This window comes from Hemiscyllium ocellatum, chromosome 8 (assembly GCF_020745735.1).
Source record: "Hemiscyllium ocellatum isolate sHemOce1 chromosome 8, sHemOce1.pat.X.cur, whole genome shotgun sequence".
Lineage (NCBI taxonomy): Eukaryota > Metazoa > Chordata > Chondrichthyes > Orectolobiformes > Hemiscylliidae > Hemiscyllium > Hemiscyllium ocellatum.
The window spans coordinates 48,604,994-48,625,816 of record NC_083408.1 but is presented as its reverse complement, the minus strand read 5'-3'; the positions used below and the strand labels follow the sequence as shown (position 1 = coordinate 48,625,816).

Here is a 20,823-nt window from a genome sequence, read left to right as displayed (position 1 = left end):
TACTGCAGAAACAAAAATTATGTTCATTACTCACTAACACGTCCTCTGTGTTTCATGGCAAATGTCAGCAAAAGCCGATCAGAATTTTTTGTCATTAAGATCATTTTGTTTCTCTTTGATTAGCTTACTGAATGCAAACGGAAGTAAGAGTTCTAATTCTTCTTATAATTGGAAATACACATTTAGAATAGATAACTCCATATATCAGTTCCAACTGCATTCTTCTCATTGATAAACATCCCTTCCCTTTTGCTACCCTACATGGTAGTAATAGTTGCCTTAGTACTATGCACAACATATAATCTTAAGGTGTACAGTTCACTTATAGTAATTTCCAGCATTAAGAAAATAGCATGCAAAAATGGTGTCCCCAACTCATTCCTAATTGAGTTAAAAAGCAGAGTTAAAGAGAGAAAGGCTTGCCGAATAGTGAGTGCAGTACAATAATAGCAGCACAAAAATAGATACAAGAAGCTTGGTCTCCAGGGGCAGTATTATCTATTTGCTGGTCTACAGACTCACAGCTGATAATGCAAATTGTAATTAATATAAAAGCAGGAGACAATATGGGCAAAGCTTGTATGAGCTGGGCCACAGGAGAACACTTTGCCACTATACAGTCTCACTCATTTACACATACTATCTTCCACAGTAAACACAATATTGTCATTGTTTTCTTTTTTCAAAACCAAAAATTGATTTTGCACTGTCACTGAATTCTACTGAAAGTAAATCAGAGGAAAAGATGCAGAGAACAAAAGAGGGCAGAAGTGGGAAAGAGAGGGAGGGCGGAAGTATTTGTGACAGAGAATGGGAAAAGGGGGCAAAGTCTTAAACATATTAAATAAAAACTCTTTGTTGGGATTTTTGTTGGCATAGTGCATGTATCTCAGTGAGAAACATGACTTGTACCTGCTGAACTTTCACAAAGAGAACTATTTCTGTCAACATATGATGTGTCAATTTTTCTAAGTGGACAGAATCGGGCTCATTCACATTTCATCAGACTGTGTTTCCTTTATTGCAGTATTTGAGTCTACCCAATATATCTTTACTTTCTAAGACAACTACAGTACAATCAGGAATTCTGTCTGAGAAAAACAACTGTGTATTTGGTATTTGGCATGAATTTCGGAAAGCACGCTTTTTTAAAATCAATCTATTGCTTGATAATTAGAAAAATAGAAAAATATTAGAAAATATTTAGAAAAATATTAATCTCATATTTAACTGTACCTTTTAAGATATTTCTGTATACTCTGTATAAAGCATCAAGTGACTAATTTAACTAACTGCTGGCAAATTTTCCAAAGTAATATCAATATCAAAATGTAAAATAAAATATTATCAGTTCCTAATCGATAAACCAGGACTTTATAGTGCATGATATTGTGCATTAAGTGTTTAACTGTGGAGCAACAGTTGATATAAAGAAAGTAACAAAACAAAAAGACATCTGACAATTTTCAATGTCATTTAAGTTATCACAACATACATCATGCTTATTAACAACATATCCCAAATTATTATATACTGTGTATATCTAACAGTAATCTTCAGTTAGTAAAATAGTGATAGTATAGTGCTACAGCACAATCACATATGTCTTATATTTCAAAGCTTCTAAATATTACCTATATGACCATTACGTTTAAAATACAAATATGCAATAGTTAATAAACTCATTAATAATGCCATGAGAAGTTAAAAGTGAACTTGGGTGTGCAGAGTATATTAGAAAGAATGATTAGCCGGCGATGACTTGAAGACAGTAATTCAATCTTGGCTTCTCCTAGTACTCATAGACTGCTCAAGCTTTTCTCTGGTGTTGTGAGATAGAATTACTGCCTTATATTTCCACACCAGCCATGCATTATTCTGTCTTTGTTTTATGTGGGAGGGGAGAAATAGGTTGAACATTTATTAATAAATAAAAATCCTTTCTTCTCAGCTACCTTCATTACCTAAAATATTATCAAATAGTGATGAAAGTCAAGTTTTTGAAATTCTGAAGCACTAATCTATATTCCTGAACAAATTTTTCAAATGTTTTATCCTAATTTAACCAACTGACACTTCTAACAGTTCAAGAGCAAGGCAGATGCAAAGTTTACTGTATAATTCAATTTTGTTTTAATCAATATGCAGAATAAATTGCAACAATTTCTTTGCCCAGTTAATACGTTACTTTTGCATTTCATAGTGACAGAGGTTTAAAAAATAACAATGTAACAATAATTGTGATCTAACTTTTAGTGTTATAATTTCATTTAAAATCATGAAATTATTATTCTTTTTGACACATCTTTTACATCATAATATTAAATGCTCCAATAAAATGAAGAGTTTGGAGAAACAGGTACATCCCACAGCTATACAGAGAAATGATCTCGAGGACATGCAGCTGCCCCTCCTATTTGCTGACTGCTAAACATTTTCGCCTTCACCTCTTGAATACAAACCTGTTTTACCTTACTCAAAACTGAACTCAACCTGATTGGTTCAGACTTTGTGTCAATGGGACATTTAAAATACATTATTACAAATTGTATTTCGGATTATTCTTTCCACTGCAGTGCATTCATTATGAAGTATTGGACAGTAGTGTACTTTAACAGGCATAGTATTTGAAATACAGATACAAAATTATTTATTTGCATCTGTCTTTTACATTTCATTACAAGCAACACTATTTGTAACTGTGTAATAAACTTTCCTATACAGATGATTCACCTATTTACCAGCATTATGTTAATACGTACTCATGAGGTGAACAGTGTGGAACTCATGATTAGGCTAGCAGAGGAAACTATTACTTTCACAATTAAATAGCCCAGGGAAAAATCATTTGCTTATTTTCTGTGTACAGCGTGAAGCAGAAACTATGGCTTAAGCATAGTCTATACTGAACTCCCACGGCTTAAAACTAGAGTTAGCTCTAATTCCAACCCAATATAGGCAGCTGCTGCCATAGGACACTGATAGCTAAAGCAATATGGTTTCCGTAAACGTGGCTCTGCAACTATTTTTCTTCCATTCTGTCATTTCACAAGCGACCAAACAGCCGGGCAAGTTTGCTATTTCTATCTCTATCAATGGTATTTGTCAAGAGTGTTTGTAACTTGGGAAGAATATGCGTTGGCAAACTTTCAAAGGAATGCTGCCATGCAACAGATGATTCCATGCAAAACAAATTAAATGTGTCAACATATGCATGATCATCATACATCAAACAGAGATTTTCATCAACATTTCAGTGTTTAAGAAATTCTCTTATAATAACAATTAGCAATTTTGCCAGAGGGATAAATTATAATGTAACTAATTTTTCAAAACTCTTTACTAATTGTAGAAAGCAAATTCTTCGTTATTGTTTATAAACGTTTCATGCCATTTGAGTATGCACAACGTGAAAATGAATTGCAATTTGTCGATCTATTTCCTTTGCTTTGATAAATGATTCAAGTTGGATGAAGACTTATAATTTTATCCATAGTTAGAGGTTGCAATCCTAGGAATAATTGAACAGTAATTTTATTTCGCAATTTCATAATACTAAAATATTGTGATATCTATGTTTACCATACTGTTTTAAACTGGTTAATGACCTTACCCAGCTAAACATAAGTTGATATTTCAACAAAAGCACTGCCCAGCAAGCATTTGATGCCAAATGAAAAGGTTATAAGTTCAAGGATCAGGACTGCATACCATTTGTACTCTCCATTAGGTGATGTTTGTTACTCTTTAGCAATACCACTAGATGGGGCGCTACATAATTCAGAAATGTATTTAATCAAAAGGAAAACTTGCTATCTTCTGGGTGCAGTCTACCTTAATAACAGAACCTGCAGTTTTTCATAGTGTAACAATGATAATGGATCAAGGCATTAAGTGGTATAATGCACAAAACATCTCACTTTCGCAACTGCCGATATTTGTCGCTGAACAGCTCGCATTACCAGGAATGCAAGGGCAAAAATTTAAAATTAATCAAAAAATACAATGTTTTAGAGCAGAATGGTAGAATCACATACAGGAAGGTGTTGGTGTTATCGCTGGACTATTAATCCAGAGACTCAAGTCATGTTTTGGGGACCTGGTTTCCAATCCAATCATGATAGACAGTGAAATTTGAATTAAAACAAAAATCTGCAAGTAGAAGCCTAATGAGGACCATGACACCATTACTGATAGTCGAGAAAAAACTATCAGGTTCACTAATGGCCTTTAGGGGAAAAAAACTGCTATCCTTTCCTGGTCTGGCCTACATGTGACTCCTGACTCACATCAACATGGTTAACTCTTAACAATTAGAGATGGGTAATAAATGTTGACCTACCAAGGATACCCGCATCTCGTGAATGAATAAAGAAAATTGAAGATTTTGCTTCTCCAACAGTTTAACTAAGTAAAATGTTCAGGAGCTGAGATATATGTTCTGGAAGACACCTGATTTTTATCAGTTATAATTAGGCAATTTTAGAACGAACTATGTATCAGCTAAGAAAAGAGGAAGGACCATCTAGGGTTCCAGAGCTTTATCTCCAGTAGCAATCTTGGTTGGAAATGCTTTGAGGATGTCAGGATTTCTTTCAACCATGATTCCTACCACAGATGAATAGCCTATCATTACTTAATATTTGGACATATTTAATAAAAACTATGATTTAGCTAAGGTGCCAGAGGGTTTCTACTATCAATGGAACCATAACCCTGCAAGGATTCAATGTTTTCGGTAGAGAAGGGGCCAGAGATAATTGACAGAGAAAGAGAAATAAATGTGCAGAAATTGCCTGAGTAGTGTAATTATTCTCAATTGTAAAATGTATTCTTGTGTGGTTTAAATTGCAGATGAATACAATATTAAAGAATCACACTGATGAGTAGTTGGCATTCTCTAGCTTCAAACTAAAAAGTTGAGATTTTAAATGTACAAAAATATTGATTATTCAATATACATAAGACTGTGTCATTACATGCAAACGTACTCATATTTAGAGGTAAGTAAAATGAATTTACTAGTACACAATATCAACATTTTTGTGTGATCCATATTGGCACCAATACGATCATGTGTGTTCATCATTTTCTATTCAACTGAATTCCAGCTGTATTTCTCGCATATAAAATAAGGGCTAGTTAAGTGTGATTGGTGATCCGAAAACACAAAGTCAGTTTCAGTTGAAGTGAGCAAAAATTATTTTTGGATTGAAAGAAGTACCAGTAAAATGTTTTTTGGATTTAATTGCATATTACGTCGGTAGGAAACCCTGAAAGTAAACTTTGAAGGCACTCTATTTGACTATTCCAGCTTAGAAAGATACAAAAGTTTTGTGCCTTTCATCAGGGAGTTCATGAATGAATGTATACGCAATGTGGAACCAGGGAATTAGAATTACAAGCAGTTACTTTCAGAATGCATTTCCAAAATACTGGGTTGATCAGGTCTTGCCCACAATGCAGAGAAGTATATTTCTACGTATCTGTGATGAGGGTAATACATTCTGCCAGTTGTAGCTTGTGTGTACACTTTACTCTTGATTGTAAAAGACAAAAAGATAGTGATTAAGGAGTTTGTGAATAATGGTAATTTGTCAATAATATACTTGAACCAGCATTTCAGGAATGAATTGATTATGAACTGATTTAAATCAATCTGTGAACATACTACAGTCTTGCGGTTACAGGTCAATACTTTCACAGAAAATGTGAACATTAAAACTTAATTTAAATAAAATCAAACCAAATAGAACAAAATGAAAAATAAACAAACATTAAAAGTTTGTCTAAGTTTTGCAAGTCTCTTAGAGAATGTTTTATTATCTAAGGTGCAAGAAAGGTAGACAAGGATATTTAAGTTGAAATTGTTGAATAACAAATTTAAAAGTTTATACTTTCAGACCAAGTAAAAAGTAAGATAAAATTATATTAGAATATTTACGTTTGAAACTACAAATGAAGTGAAATATGATTTACAGATTCTAAAGACTTTGCTCACACAACACACTATTTTACAACTGTGCAATAAAACTGCTTGTATATGCTCGCTTGTAGCTATCCCTATCCCCCACAAAATATCTTTATAAGGATTTAGCAGTCATCAAGCAGTTGTATCTTTCTCCCCATGTGGCAGATTGACACCACTGAATAGGCAAGGAGAGGTGTGTGCTTTTGGGGTGTCAAGCAGCTGTCACAGATCTGTCACTTCTATAATGAAGGCAATCCCGGCTCACAACAAATTAAAACACATTTCCTTTCAATCGGTGCTATTCAAGACCTAAATCAGTTCAAACATTCTAGCCATTTCATGTGCAAATAAAACAATTTGGTACATGCATGGATAAGAATGGCGACACACCAGGTAAACAGGGGAGACAACAAGCTGCCTCAAATCCTTTGAAATACTTCATCACCATCAATGCACCAACTTTCACCAATTGAGATCTAGCCTTGGGTTATGTAGTGAAAATCCATATCAAAGTAAAAACGGAGTCAAACAAAATAAATTAGCATCTTCAACTATAGCTTGGAACATGCAGTGCCTCTTCCTGTGACTTAGAAGATGTAAGAATTAGTAACAAAGATGCAGAGAGATTTCCATTCTTATTTGCCTTCAATCGCTATCTGCTTCATCGCTTTGTCTGCTTTTTTCTACTCTCATTTTCCCAATCTTTCAAGAAGTGAGCAGAAAGTAAATAGTTACCGAATGCAATTTGCAGCAAGGTAAAAACAAGTTATGGCCAAATGGTATGATCATCACTCTGACACTAGGTTAAAGATCTAAACCCAAATATAAAGGAATGCATAAATAGAACCGTAATGATATCGAGTGAAATGAGCAGCACAGAAGAAATACATTTTACAAGAAACCAAGCCCATTGTGAATAATTTTTCATAAAGCTCTTCATCTCCCTGCTGGTGTTCTGGTTGCTCAAATTAGTGCCCCTTTGAAAACAAATGGCAGGGGGTTTGATGTAAAAATTTTCATAGTTGAAATCACCAGGAAATAAAGGCTCTAAATTATAATACTTAATGAAGTGGTAAACCCTAACGGGTGCAAGATAAATGGGTTGTTATATTTGGTCTGTTTTGTGTTCAGAATGTTGCACTACTGTAACTAAAACTACAGTTATCATATTATCAAAATGTTAACCTCCCAACCTCATCCCATTATAGTGTGTAAATTAGAATTTTTTAATGGAACACAGTAAATTGGCTATAGCATCTGCCATCTGCCAGTAACTTAAACAGGCTAGTTTATCTAATCTCTTCAGTATAAACACTAGTGTACTTCATTTCCACACATCAACATGAAATGAAGTGCATTCACATTTAAGACACGGAAATTTCAATTTTGCAAAGTCGAATACGACTTCCTTCTTAACTACTCTGGATAAAAGAATTATGTACCTCATTATCATAAAATCGCACTTGTGATTGAAATGCAAAACGGAACGGTACTGGTCAAAAAAGGTTTGCAAAAATGGATCCTGAGAAAATAATATGAATTACTTTAAAATTTCGTCCAATTGTTTTTCAGACTTCCTTACCAGTTTGTGTTTTCTCCTGCCAAGACGGCTTGAGAAATCTATTGCTGCTATTAACGCTGAGAATACCTGCTGCGGTTATTTAAAGTATCTCTATAATGCTTTGCTCTGTTACAAGATACTGGTGAGCTTGAGAAGCAGAACCTATACTGCGGTCTCCCCTGTGACCAAGCAGATTTTCTAAGTACAATAATGCGATTTCTACACCTATAGCCTTTCCCCAGGTAGCCCTTCAAACGCAGCTCGGAGACAGGGAGGTTTTTGAAAATTGCTGCACTTGCCGATTCTCTGGGGACCAGTGCCTCTGCTTTACAGCGTTGGATGTACCTATCAGTAATGTCCCTGTGTGCGTCCACTTGTCAGTCTCACGCGAGATATTCGCCATAAATATTTGCTTACACCTCTGTAGTATTTGCTTCCTAACGCGCACTGTAACCTGACTCCAGAACTGCTCCAAAATAAACGCCGGCGATTTTGTGCTCTCAGCCTACAACTGTGAAGCTAACTAACTCCTCACTGGGACACTAAACTGGGGCACAACAGGCCCATCACCTCGCGGCTTGTTCGCGCTACAAAACAAATGTCAAGCCAACTATCTTGCTACAGTTAAACTTCACAGGCATCGTTAAAGCGAATAAGTGAGAAAGCCTTATATACGGTGCCTGTGTCAATTTAATCACAAGGTCTAAACACATTGGCCAGTTATCGATCGGTTTGACTAAATGAACACAAGAAGCATTTCAATGCATGTGTAAGCGCTTCCAAAACACTGCTTGCTCTAACCACAGCCGAACACAACCTCAGCCAGCAGCACTGCAAATGATTTACCGCCTGCCAACGCCTCCATAATAACAGATATTGTTCCATACCGCCTGTGCCAAACTGGAGTCCACCCCCTCTCCCCCCCCCCCTTGTCACCCCTGTGTTCATAAAGGTACAAAAATTTCAAGTCCCGTCATGTCAACTCCACCAGAGTTTTTTGGCTCTGACCCCAGCCCCGGTGATAAACACGGAAATCACGGCATATGAAAGGCTCGGGAGTGCAAAGTTAACGGGCGCTTATTTCCATAGACCTTAAACGTATTCAAAATGTTAACCTCAAGCCGAGACAACTTAGGAATCTACTGCAAAAAGACGGGGATAGATCCAACCCAATTTTTTTTTAAAGTCCAACATAGGTAAACAGCCGCCAGAAAACAAAAAGAAACCAACAGAGATCAGCAACCCAGCGCCATGAACACATGAAAACTTCACTCACATGTTCTGCTAGATTTGTCGATGATCCGGATAGCTCTTCGTGGTCAGATTTGGAACTTCCATCTCGCTCGTCGATGACTAAATCTATGGGCATTTTCCCTTTTAAACAACTAATGTACCGGTGGCAGAAGTTATCACACAGTTCGTGAACCTGAATGCAAGAAATCACAAAACAAAACACACACATACATCAGATGGCAAGGTTTCCGAAACAAGTAACACGGGTTGTGTACGTGTGGGGAGGCTGTGGTTACGGGCATTATATAAAGACAAGGAAACAATAGTGAAATTGTTCGTGTACTTATTATTCTCTGGAGACTGAAGCAACAAGTATTTGAAACAAGGCAAAAATTCGCAGATAACATTAGCAAATAACTCTCCGGATGAAAGGGTCTGTATGAGCTTACTCCTGGACCATACCTTCAATCTAAAAATATATATAACCTTGTCCACACCGCAGGGTGTTGCATTAAAACGTGGTACCTATCTCTACATTATCGCGGCTGCTGTAACGGCCTAAATCGCGGTTCTATTTGTTCATATTGTTTGATCTGATTGATTTAAAAAAAAGAATTCACGTTTCCTCGATAACAGATTCATTCTCTGAACTATAAACAACAATTGTACCGACTTTTGCGCTCAGGCATTCCATTTGACCCAGTGAGTTCAGGGTTTGAGCTCCGACTTTGCAACACTGTAAAATGAATGTTAAACCCCAAAGCCACATCAAAGAAACGCAGCGGTCTACAACTGGAAGCTAGACACTTACAAACCCAAATGCCATTTGTATATGAAAAGGGTAAGCGTGTACAGGCAGAAATCTTAATCTATGAACCTGTCGGAATAGTCTCTTTCGGTTTTAATGCAGGGTGAAAAGTCAGGCGCGGCCGGCAAGCGATAGGAATGCTCTTTATTTTAACAACACTTCCAATTTGCCTGCCATCAATATAATTCAAGAAGTAGATTTCGGGTTTATAAGTTTGATTTACTGTTAAGCATATTCTGATTTATACTTTATACCATACATGGATTAGGAATTGAGCGAGACTGAAAAACGGGCAACAAAAGTTTCTTTTTACCTTTTCTAACTCCAAGAGGTGGAACCTTAACACTTGTATAGCTTGAATCATCTGCAAATGTATCACATATGTTAGACATGCAAAATAGAAATCCCAATCTTTCAGTCAAAGCTCATATCAGATAACATGGCGAATTTAAAAATAACTTTAAACAGAGCAGAACGCTTATAATTAGGCAAACTTCGAGGTTATTTTGAAATAATCACGTTACAATGTTCAGACGTTGGGAAATATTTTACTGTTTAAACATCCATTGGGGATTTTAAAACAACATAAACCGAATTTTTAAAAGATAGATTCTAAGTAGAATGGGGGGCTTCAGTCGGGATCACAAATCTCAAGCCGCGTTCGAGGCAGTTTTTCGATCTTTTAAAAGCCACCTCACGGGGTATTTGCACAGATCAGTCGGTCCAAAGTGCGGGGATTTCTGAAGTGGCTCCCTCTCGCTAAGCAGTTATTTCCTGAATCCACCCACCCCCCCATCGCCCCTTCAAGCCTCCTGCGGCTGACGAGCGGGCTTGTAATGAAAGTCATTCAGCGAGCAATGTTTAAACGCGAATGAACGCTTCAGAAATCTTTTTTTTAAAAAAGACGGTTTATTTCAGGGCAGCTCTGATTAAAAACCAAGCCCAGAAGGTCATCTCAGTTCAAACAGTCACAATGGGCAATGATTTCTGTGCATGCAGCGGAGCCACGTGTAATATGCATCAAATCGAAAATGTGTTAGAAAGATCACTAAGTGTTGAAAGCCTTACCAAGTTATCCAGTTCAGGATTAGAAGAGAATAGTGGTTTTTCTGCGCGGACCTAAACAATAAGTGAAATAAATGAGCTCAATGCAATGTAGTAAGAGTTTGAAAACTATCTTGGAAAAAGTCTTAAGTGTCTCAAAAGGCAAGGTGTGCTTGCTAAACAAACAGCATGTAGAACACAATTAGTACATGAATGATATGTAATTACTTGTAATTTGACACATTTATTAAAATGCTTGTGTGTTGCACAGATGTACACCTAAAGACGATTTACAGGTTACATTTAAGGGGAAAAAGCTGCTGCAAGACTGTTAAAGTAAGTGCTAGTATGTCTTTATTCTCCCCCTCATCATATTGTATCCCAGTTTGTAAAGAAGATGAATTGTAAGACCTGTTTTGCGAATACTGCTATGTCCTCGTTAAAGGAGTCAGACGAGCAGACGTCACCGCCTGCTACGCCGGGTTCTCGTGGAGTGCAGGTCGCTAACTCACATTTCTCAAAAACCAGCGCTAACAGAGGAAATAAAGGATGCCTGCAAGACAAGGAGGAGTTCGGTCAATTCCTTTCAGTTCTGAAGCACACGAAACCCTTAAAACTATGTATGATTTCCAGTGGCAATGAAGACAGTCTGCCCCTCTCTTCCTCTCTCTCTCTCTCCGCCTAGAACAGACCACTTCATTCTTGTAATTCACTTCAGCAATTGACAATTTACGACTGAAGAACCGGATTGCTTCTTACAATTTCCCAGGTACTGACTAAAAATTGGGATTTATATTTTAACATTGCTACATAGTTATTCACCCCACTAAGTTAAGCAACAAGGCAGCAGCCATTTTGAAGTAAAACATAACTTAACAAGAACAGAAACAGTGCAAAAAAAAACTTGCAGCTTCCGGTCAGTCCAGAAAGCTATAATCATTAACGTTTGTGGATTGCCAAAAAAACAGAGCTTCGCTTCTAAACCAAGAGCAAAACTAGATCCGACTGCATTCCAAAATGTTCTGAACACAAAGTTCAGAGCCCTGTGCGTGCACACTAAACATTGCAAAAAAAGAAAACAGCTAGGTACTTGCTTTCCCTCTACTTGCCAGTTTTATTTGGCTTTCTACTGAATTGGTTATAAACTGTTTTTTTTAAACTCTCTCTCCGCGGAGCGTGTCAGTGTTCTTTTATATTTTATTACCTACCCATAAATTGCATCTTTATCCCTCTTTAGGGCATCGTTGACAGCAGAGCCCATGCTTGTGGGCATGACATTAGGATGAGGTGTATGTGGGCCGTAGTGCTGGCTGTGGAGCGGCGGTCCGTGGTTGAGGTGGTGGACTGGAGGGATCGGCCGGGGGGCGTGAGGGTCTCCGTACATGGACGCCGGTACCCCAACTCCGTCCATCCCACCGTAATGAGGAAGTTCATCGTACTGCATCGAAGAAATCAATAGAAGATCAGGAGAGGTGGGGGGATGGGGAAGGGGGGAAGAGAGAGAGAAGGGGTGGGGGGGGGGAATGGGAAGAGAATCGCGTTAAACAGAAAAGAAAAAAAGCAGCAGACCTACAAGAACCACAACACATGCTCGTGCATACTAGAGTTTGCTATTAAACAAGATTTTTTTTTTGGTTGCGATTGTTGCTGCTGAATACGGGCCGCCATCATCAGTAGATGAGAGGACTCAGCCAGGCCCCACCGATACAGGATTATCCGATAGGTGAGTGTTGCAGATTGAAAACCTACCCTTTGCGCCATCAGTCTGCGCTCCCACACTGTTGGATGTGCCGTCTCTGTAATATCCCCCAGTCCGCTTTAGTTCTCAGTCTCAACGAGATCCCTGTTTTTTTTCCCAATCCAGTTTCCGACTTCTGCTTTATCCTCCACACTATCGCAGTTTAAAGCGGCCCAAAGGAAGGAGGGGAACTTTGCCTCTTTTTTTTCTCTCTCTCTTTCTCACTCTCTCTTTCTCTCGCGCTCTCTCTCTCTCCCCCTCTTTTTCTTTCCAGATGAAGAAGAAGCAAAAAAAAATTCAAGCCAGGAAAAAAAATTACTGAAGGTTACGATCGGCCCGTCAACAGCCCGCTTGTAACAAAACTGTCGTCTCTCATGGCTTTTTGCCACTCCAGCTGTCAATCAAAGCAGGGTTGTCAGGGTATTGAATGAATGATGATCTGCCGTTGCAACAACTCTGGCTGCCTTGGACCGCTATCTCACTGTAAAAAAACAGCGATGAAAAAAACGTTCACGAGGAGTTAACAACACACGAAAAAAAATAACAGCGAGAAAGTGGGTGGAAGGCAGCTTCGGCTTCTTTCGTAGCTTTTTTTTGTTGTTTGTTTGAATAAGTGGCTGTCAGTAAGTATTGAGGAGGTGGCAGGTTGGGAGGTTGGTTGGTTACAGAGTGAGTGTGTTGTCAGTAATAATGCGCTGGCAGCGCTGAGCGGCGGCGGCGGGAGAATGACGGAACCCGGAAGTAGTGGTGGCCATAGCCAGTCGTACGCCAAGCTGTCTCTCATATGCAGACTATGCAATCGGACCGCTGCAAGTCATGGGGGGGTTGCGGGGAGGCGGGGGGAGCCAGCAGCGTCAAAAAAAAGCCTCACTCAGAACACCCCCCCACACACACACACAGATCAGATTGTAAAACAGATCTCTAAATCAATCAGCATTATGTTATCTGAGCGAGATTCATCTTTCGCGTGTATGTACAAATAAAGATTTTCTCTCTGTGTGTGACAACTGCCTTTTAAAAAGTTGTTCACATGCTAAGATATTTCAGAACTTCCCACAAAGTAACCGCTAGAATCCTTGCTGAAAACCAAGCCCCGTGCAATCCTGACAAACTGTGACTTTAAGTGGGCAAAGTGTCCGGCTTGCTGAACCTTAACAAACACACAAAGTGGGGAACACGTTAACTAGTCATATTCATGACTGACCATTATGTGCCTTGGAGAGAATTGCTTCGGGAAGGCAACACCGGTTTTATTTGAATAAGTGGTTCCCAAGTTCAACAGGCTTCGAATTATTTCCCCTTTCAGTCATCCACCGTGTGATTCCCGTGTCCTCCGCTGTGCTTCTTCCTAGCATTATTGTGGTGTGCAGGGTAACGCGGAGATATTTAGCGCGGTGGCTCCTGATATTGGTGTTCCTAATTGCACGGTGTTATTTAGAAAATTAAGTGTGGTCCCGCACCCCCTTGAGTACAAATGAACTTTTCCAACGAAAAAAAAAGCTTTGCAGGGAAAGTAATTTTGTGCATCTCGTCCAATCCTTTCGCTGGATCCAAATTCATGCACCCAGCCGTACATCATGACAGTCAATTATCATAGCTTCATCTGATCATCAATCACAGGGAATGGTAGAAGTTAAGGGGCGGAGCAATGGTCGACCCATCGATTGCAGTAGTTTTGTCTTCCCCCCCCACCCCGCCCCCCTCTCGTTCACGGTCCCCTACGCACAAAGGCCAAAACGGACTCTTCCGTTTAATATTTGGGTTCATCAATAGATATGCAGGCTTTTGTGCATGTGACATCAGATATCGATGGTTTCACAGAGAGAAAAAAAATTGGCAAAATGCATTGTCTACGGGATATTTGATTTCCAAAATTAAACATGAATCACGACTTTGTCAAAGCAGGCAGATTCTGTACACTTTGTTTTGCGGACACAGGGACGCAGTAGTGCAACTTCAAGAGGTCAATAAAGCAAAAGAAAAGAGAATGATTAAGAGGATGATGTTGATAGTGATACCCACTGCAATTAAACAGTTTGATTAAACGGGGCATCATAACAACAATGATGTTTGGGAAAACCCCCCTCACATAAAAAAGTAAGATAATGCAGCGGTTGACAAACGCCAGTGGGCATTCCAACAGGACGCTGCCTGTGAGTATACCAAGGACTGTTGACAGTGTAGGACAGCATCGAAAATTCACTCTCAAAATACTTTTACGCGTTGTTTCCCATCTCTTTTTAAAATAAGAAAGAGACGTACAGCTTCTGAAGATCCAGCTACCCTCCGAGACGGTCCTCCAATAAGCATTCTTCTGCTATACTGTACTGGCGACTCGTCTTGCAACAGAGTAAGTACAGCCGCGTCCTGCCATTCAAGTAAGTGTGCTTCACTAATAGGCATTTATTGCCAAACAGTGTACAAACGGCAACGTTGCCATGGTTTTGCCTAACCACGCTGCCCGATATTAATGATTGCCGTGTTTTAATGTAACAAGTCAACAGAAGAAGGTGGGTAGAAATTGCAGCGTTTCCGCAATGCGTGAACCAGGCGAGTTTGAACACCGAGCCGGCCGCGATTTCTCACCTCGTCGGTAACCGCAAGGAGTGTCTCTGATCGGAGCCCGGCGATGGAACAAGACGTTTTGTAAAATGGTGAAAGCTTTCTCGAGCACTAAAGCGGCGAGCTGCTAGCAGCGATGAGCGGGGACTTTCTCAAGTGATAAATAAAAGTAAATGTTGTGTGACTGTCATCGGTGACTATTGAAAATGCATTTGTTCCGACTCATTTTTTGTAAATGAGTTTGACTGTAGTATTTTGCCGTAACCGCTTCTATGATCTGGTGAAGTGTATGGATGTCAGAATATGTTGCACCCCGTAGGATTGCGCCGATTAAATATTCTAACCATATGCATAGGTATTTTCCTTCTAACATCCCCAGCATGTTCTGTTGGTCAGCCCCCGAATAATAAGCTTCTTGTGTTCTATTTGTCGAATTGATGACATTTTACTTAATAACATAAAGCAAAGTACACAGTCGGATTTCGTGTGAGTCAAAAAGTTTGAAAATGGTCTTCTACATTACTCGTCAATATTTAATAAAAGCACAAATGACTTGCAAAGCGTCATTGACACTGGGCAGCAGTAAGTAAAACACAGCAATAAATAGTGGCTAGCTCGTATTTTATCGACAGAAAAACCTATTTTATTATAATAAAGTTTTGCTTTTGTGCAAATACTTTATCGTAAAACACCCGTGTTTAATAGTTGACTGCAACATTCTTAAATTCCAAATGCAGATAATCAGATTCTGATTCTTTTTTTATTTAGAGATACCAACTTTACTCCTATTCATATTTATGTAACATGCGTACGAAATGTAAGTGCTATTCTCCCTAAAAAAAAACTTGTTCTCGATTTCGCTTGAACAGAATGCTTGCTTTGTCTCATTTAATATGTTAAGTATGTTTGTTCTCAAGTTTGCAGATTTCTGTTATCGATAGGAGATACCCCCAACCAACTGAGAATCGAATCCTGAAATGCAGCCTTTTATATAATATTTCAATCGGGATTCGAGTAGCTGCCGTTCAAATAATGCAAATCGGTGTCCGCTTATGGAGTGCATCTCCATCAACAAGCAGATAGCAGGGGATAGCCGAAGATTGCTTTAACAGCCGGTAAAATTTCATCTTCTGGTGTCAAATTGGGGTCAACCTGGGGTTAGAGCTATCACTGCTCAGTCAGAGTAGTCCAGCTGTGTTGAGATTCATTAAGAGTTCAGTATCTGTTTCAAGAAAAACAGCACTAAGACAATCAGAGGGCGAGGGAGCCAGTTGTTGTTGGAACTACAAGTGTACCGACCAAAACGGTAAATGTCTCCAAACTTGCTTAGATTCAGCACGCCTTGCTCCCGCTTCAATGTGTGTGTGTGTGTGTGTGTGTGTGTTTTATTCAGCAGCAGAGTTTAAAATATTGATGTGACTACATCCCGAAGCAAACTCATTTTGTTGAGCGAAACCCAGCCACATTACCGCACTACTCCTGTGGTAAAAAAGTGGATTTTTCGTTTTCACCGCCAAAAGGCAAATAAAAGTGAAATAAACACATTTTAGAATAACTTTTAGTTGTTTAAGTTCTATCAGATGTAGAAAATGCATAAACAACCTTCCAATATTACCATATTGAAGGATGAAAGCCGACTAATCTAAACCGTGGTTACTGTTACGAACATCCATATATGAACTTTTAACGCTATAATTTGTTTCAAATTAAGGTATCAGTTCATTACGGAGTGGTGGGAAGTACAATATCTGGTACAAAGTCATAACAAGGAAGGAGTCAAGAAAGGAAGGCGATAAATACTGGAGACTTGCAGTTATTTTCGTGCCCTCGTTAAAAAGAGACGCATTTGAATGTTCTCGGCGTTGACCACAGTTAACGCTGGTTTTGCTTTGATGTTGATTGTCCTTCAGTCCAAGTTTATGTGTGTTGTTTCGGAGCGTGTGATTTCCTCCCCTCCCCCCCCCCCCCCGGATTGTATAAGATATATTCCAACCCTCGCTGCAAAAGTTTGAAGTCTCTACTTGTTCAGGAAATGAGGTAAAAGCACGGGTTTGAATAGTCAGTCTGCAGCGTGTTACTGCAGCTTTCCAAGAATTCTATATTCTAATCGGGCTCGGTATTAGTTTTACAATTTGTTTATTTGTTTTAGAGATCGTGATTTCAATTCCCACCGCCTCCACACCCTCCCCCAACAACAAAAAGTGGGAAGGAAGATCGAGGACGATTATTGGTGAACTTTGCCTGACCCCAATGTAAGTCCAGGCTGAAGGAAAATCTCCCCACTGAGTGAGTGTTCAGCCGTTACCTGTGAACCGTCGTATATTAAACGCACCGGGTCTCGCTTTATACCCTACCGCAATCTCGCCACAACCCAGAGAGAGAGAGAGGGGGAGAAAAAAAACAGGCGACGTGAACTTTCGGCAGATGTTCTGCCATGGTCTGCGAGAAATTCATTGGAAGGCACGGTTTCATAGACAGCCCTTTAGCGCTATCTGGCGGGACTGACTGTAGCAATCCGATCGCTGATCCAAACATCTTCTCTCACCCCCCACCAACCCCAAAATATCCGTGAACCTTGCAGCCGCGCGAAGTTCAGTTGACCAGCACCACCGGGTCAGTGATGTGGTTTGAAAATGAACAGATTAAATTGTGCCAATCGAACCAATTTGAAATAAAGCTCAATTTGATAACGCCACGTCCAACACGCTGGTGATCTCATTTCGTTTTCATTATCGAAGGAGTGAACTTTTCAACAGCCGCGCTGCCGAGAAAGGCGAATTGCGCTATTTTGCCATCACTGTCCGTTCGCTTGATGGCCGTACAATTTCTATTGATAGGTTTTTGCCCCTAATGTTTCAGAAGTAATACATTTTGTTTTGGGATCTAAGGGCGCTTATTGCTAAATTGTCACGACTGGGCGCCGATGTTCCTTTCCTTCTTAATCGCATATTTTTTAAAAAACATGTATCTGTTGAATGATTATTATTTTGACCGCACTCCGGCCGACTACATGGGAGAGGGGGAAATCATATACAGGGCCGGGAATGTGGAAGTCGCCAACAAGAACTTACTAGTTGCTAACGCTGTTGTGGGAATGATAATACCACACAAGATATCTCCCGTACGCGAATTACGCTTGAGAGCATTTTAGAAAATCATTATCTACTCGGGGATGCGTGCTAATTTAGGAATTAGCTTTTCCTCGCCATGTTTAGGTCCACCCCCCCCCCCCCCTTGGAACGGCGTTTACAAGCGCTTATTCGGGAATATGTCAAGTAGTTTTTCGTAAGGGAACTTCTTACATTTCCCCTTCTCGGAGAAAGATAGATTTTATTTTTCTTTAGCAATGAACATTTCTGAACATTAAATGCATAACGACAAAATTTAAAAGAATCAAAACAGGCTGATTTAGGTAGTTATTTTAGATGTTAATAGTCCATGCTCCTCTGCTTCTTAAACACAAGCTGGTCGTGTTTATAAGTAGTGGAATCATTTAATGAGTGTCATTAAAGCGTGCTTCCATTGCAATTATCCCTGGATTAGAACCACCAAACCAGGTTAATTTGAAAAAAAAAGCAATTAGGGGGTACTGTAACAAAGCAACGGGCAAATCTTTATAGACTTTTTGAAACAGCATTGCGATAAATTGCACCCGTTCGATGTCTTATGTACATAACCCTTTTAATCGCAAGCAAAAAGGAGCGTTAATTTTCTTTTATACAATGCTGACGCCAAGACAGTACGACAGCTGTTTTGTGATGCCCCATTCCACTGTGTGTGTATGCATATTCTGAGCTCCAACAAAGCAATGTTGAGCGATTTTGTTCTGGATCGTTTGACGTAATTAAATGTAACTTTTCCTTATGATGGTTTTTCTTGGCTTTGCGCTGAAATCTGGTTCCTCATGGCAGTTTGTATTTAAAAACGAATGTCTCTTCGTTTTGTCCCTTCCCCGTAGCAATCTAGGAAGTGCGGTTAATGATGCCTTTCTCCCCCCCCCCCAAAAGGATTGTATGAAGACTACCAAATAATTAACCATATTACTTATCGGAATAAATATTGTCTACCTAGAATATTGTCGGAGTATTTTGGGAGAAGCAAGTTATCTCAATGTTTTAACCCTGACTGTATACTCTTTCCATGTTTTTGGCATCTTTCTTAACGGCTGTTTGTCCCTGGCATATTTTAGATCATCCAGCGTTTATATTATTTAAACTTAAAAGGGTGACTTCAATTGGAAGTGCTTGAACTTTTGAAACACTGATGAAAATTAATTTTGCATTAATGATAATTATTCACTTGTTAACTTCCATTTAGCTGTTAATGTGACTTTGAACAATGAAATATCACTTGACTAAATTATTATATCCAAAACACGAGAGCAGTGCATACTTTGACATACCGAAGGGGGTGTTGACCTAAACGGGAGTGAATGTTAAACATTAATTTGCACACGTTGATGATTTTGTTTCTTCCAATCTTTTTGTATCCTGTGATATGATTTTAATGAAATTAATCAGCCATGGTATTCAAATGATAAAATCAATCACAAATTTTACAGAGACAAACATGATTGGGGAGGGTAGCAAGGGGACACTGTATACTTTAATTTTCAGAGCGCTGTAGTTTCTTGTTGCGCCAATGCTCATACATTTTTTCACTAAATGTGATTCCCAACCTTTTTCCCAGGCATTCTGGAAGAAGACAATGACCATAACTCCCATATTTAAACGGAGCAATCGACAGCATCGATTCATCTACAGTCTCCAAAGTCCTTACTTTAAAATGCAGCACAGCCCATGGCTTCCCGGCAGAGGAAAAGCAAATGTCGTTAAAAAAAAACTAATGTAAAGGAATGCCCGGTTGTTGAGTAAGCAATAAGGTAGTGGATGAACTGTTGTTTTGTGGAGGTCAGGTCACGGGCGAGTTTTTCTCCCGCAGATCATTAGGTGTAATTGGGTGAGTTTAAGTGGAGTTGGGAATGCCCGTACTTAAGTTAATAGCAATGACCTTCTTGCCGCTATCCTGTCCAACATTACTCATCTTTACCCAGGCCGATTTGAAAGCGATTGCCACCCTAGACTTCCAGAGATATTACAGGATACTAACCCTGTAATTGTATTCCAGAAAGTTCCGTTACATTTTTATTTGTTCTTTAATGTTATGTAAGCAAAACAGATACAATTTTATCCTTGTCTGTGTGAATCAATCAGATTAAACCCATGCTTCAGCGATAAGCATATTGATTCCTTGGATTGCTATACATGTTTTCAAAGCCTATTGTACTTCATTACAGCAGAGGCTGTAAGGTAAAATATTTAAAAATAAAATCATTCTTGTGTGCTAGATATTCGAATTCTGTTTGCCTTCTTTGTCTAGGCAATATAGATTGAGTTTCATTTTAAAAAAATGTAGAATGGCATTCAGTATTGATTTAATTACTAAATGAATAAAAATTACTTAACCAATCAATCGTTCTCTGCATCGGACGTCCTTAAACTTAATGAGACTTTCATCTCGTTATGTGAACGAATAAAAGGCGCAAGGAGTGCGGAAAACGCAACAGAACAAATCCGCAAAAAAAGTTCGTAAAACACAAACCTTTGGCGTTGCAATTCGTTGTAAAACTAAAATGTCTGCACTTCGTAATCTTCCCTTCACGTTCAGAAGGCAATTTTCCAACATATCACACTGCAAATTGTGAGATAGCTGGACGATGATGAATATTTCGGATATTCTGCGTCGGTGCCAATGGGAAGTCAGAAAAGGGTTAAAGTACGTTCCACTAAAGTTCAATAGGCTTTATTAGGTTTTAAAGATTCAATGGAACTATTTTCATCGATTGGCGTCCACCGCACATAATTGAAAAAAAAACATAACGCATTATTAAACACACCGTTGACATT

The 20,823-nt window shown here is 39.0% G+C and overlaps 1 protein-coding gene and 1 long non-coding RNA gene across 16 annotated transcripts in view; one reads left to right on the top strand and one right to left on the bottom strand.

Annotated features, from left to right (window-relative positions):
* The window catches only part of meis2a (Meis homeobox 2a), a 122,884-nt gene extending 102,289 nt beyond the window's left edge, over nt 1-20,595 (bottom strand). For 2 of the 7 annotated variants that reach the window (XM_060828925.1, XM_060828928.1), the window contains exons 1-6: nt 20,519-20,593; nt 11,826-12,055; nt 11,029-11,170; nt 10,642-10,692; nt 9,887-9,937; nt 8,809-8,958 (exon numbers count right to left, since the gene is read on the bottom strand). In XM_060828925.1, coding sequence (XP_060684908.1) covers nt 8,809-8,958; nt 9,887-9,937; nt 10,642-10,692; nt 11,029-11,170; nt 11,826-12,028 — 597 coding nt within the window. In that variant the 5' untranslated portion in view covers nt 12,029-12,055; nt 20,519-20,593. Of the gene's footprint in view, nt 1-8,808; nt 8,959-9,886; nt 9,938-10,641; nt 10,693-11,028; nt 11,171-11,825; nt 12,056-12,366; nt 13,104-20,518 lie in introns of those variants that run through there. The other 5 variants (XM_060828924.1, XM_060828926.1, XM_060828923.1 and 2 more) reach the window with 4 other exon arrangements.
* Nucleotides 12,166-20,258, top strand: LOC132818157 (uncharacterized). 9 transcript variants are annotated; one of them, XR_009644972.1, is made up of 7 exons: nt 12,166-12,340; nt 14,606-14,733; nt 15,686-15,734; nt 15,835-16,032; nt 16,629-16,954; nt 17,067-17,203; nt 19,607-20,258. It is a non-coding gene; the product is annotated as an uncharacterized LOC132818157 (long non-coding RNA). The 9 variants fall into 9 exon arrangements; XR_009644971.1 differs by lacking the exon at nt 12,166-12,340 and adding an exon at nt 14,079-14,508; XR_009644968.1 differs by lacking the exon at nt 12,166-12,340 and having other exon boundaries at nt 14,084-14,705.
* Nucleotides 20,596-20,823: the final 228 nt, after the last annotated feature.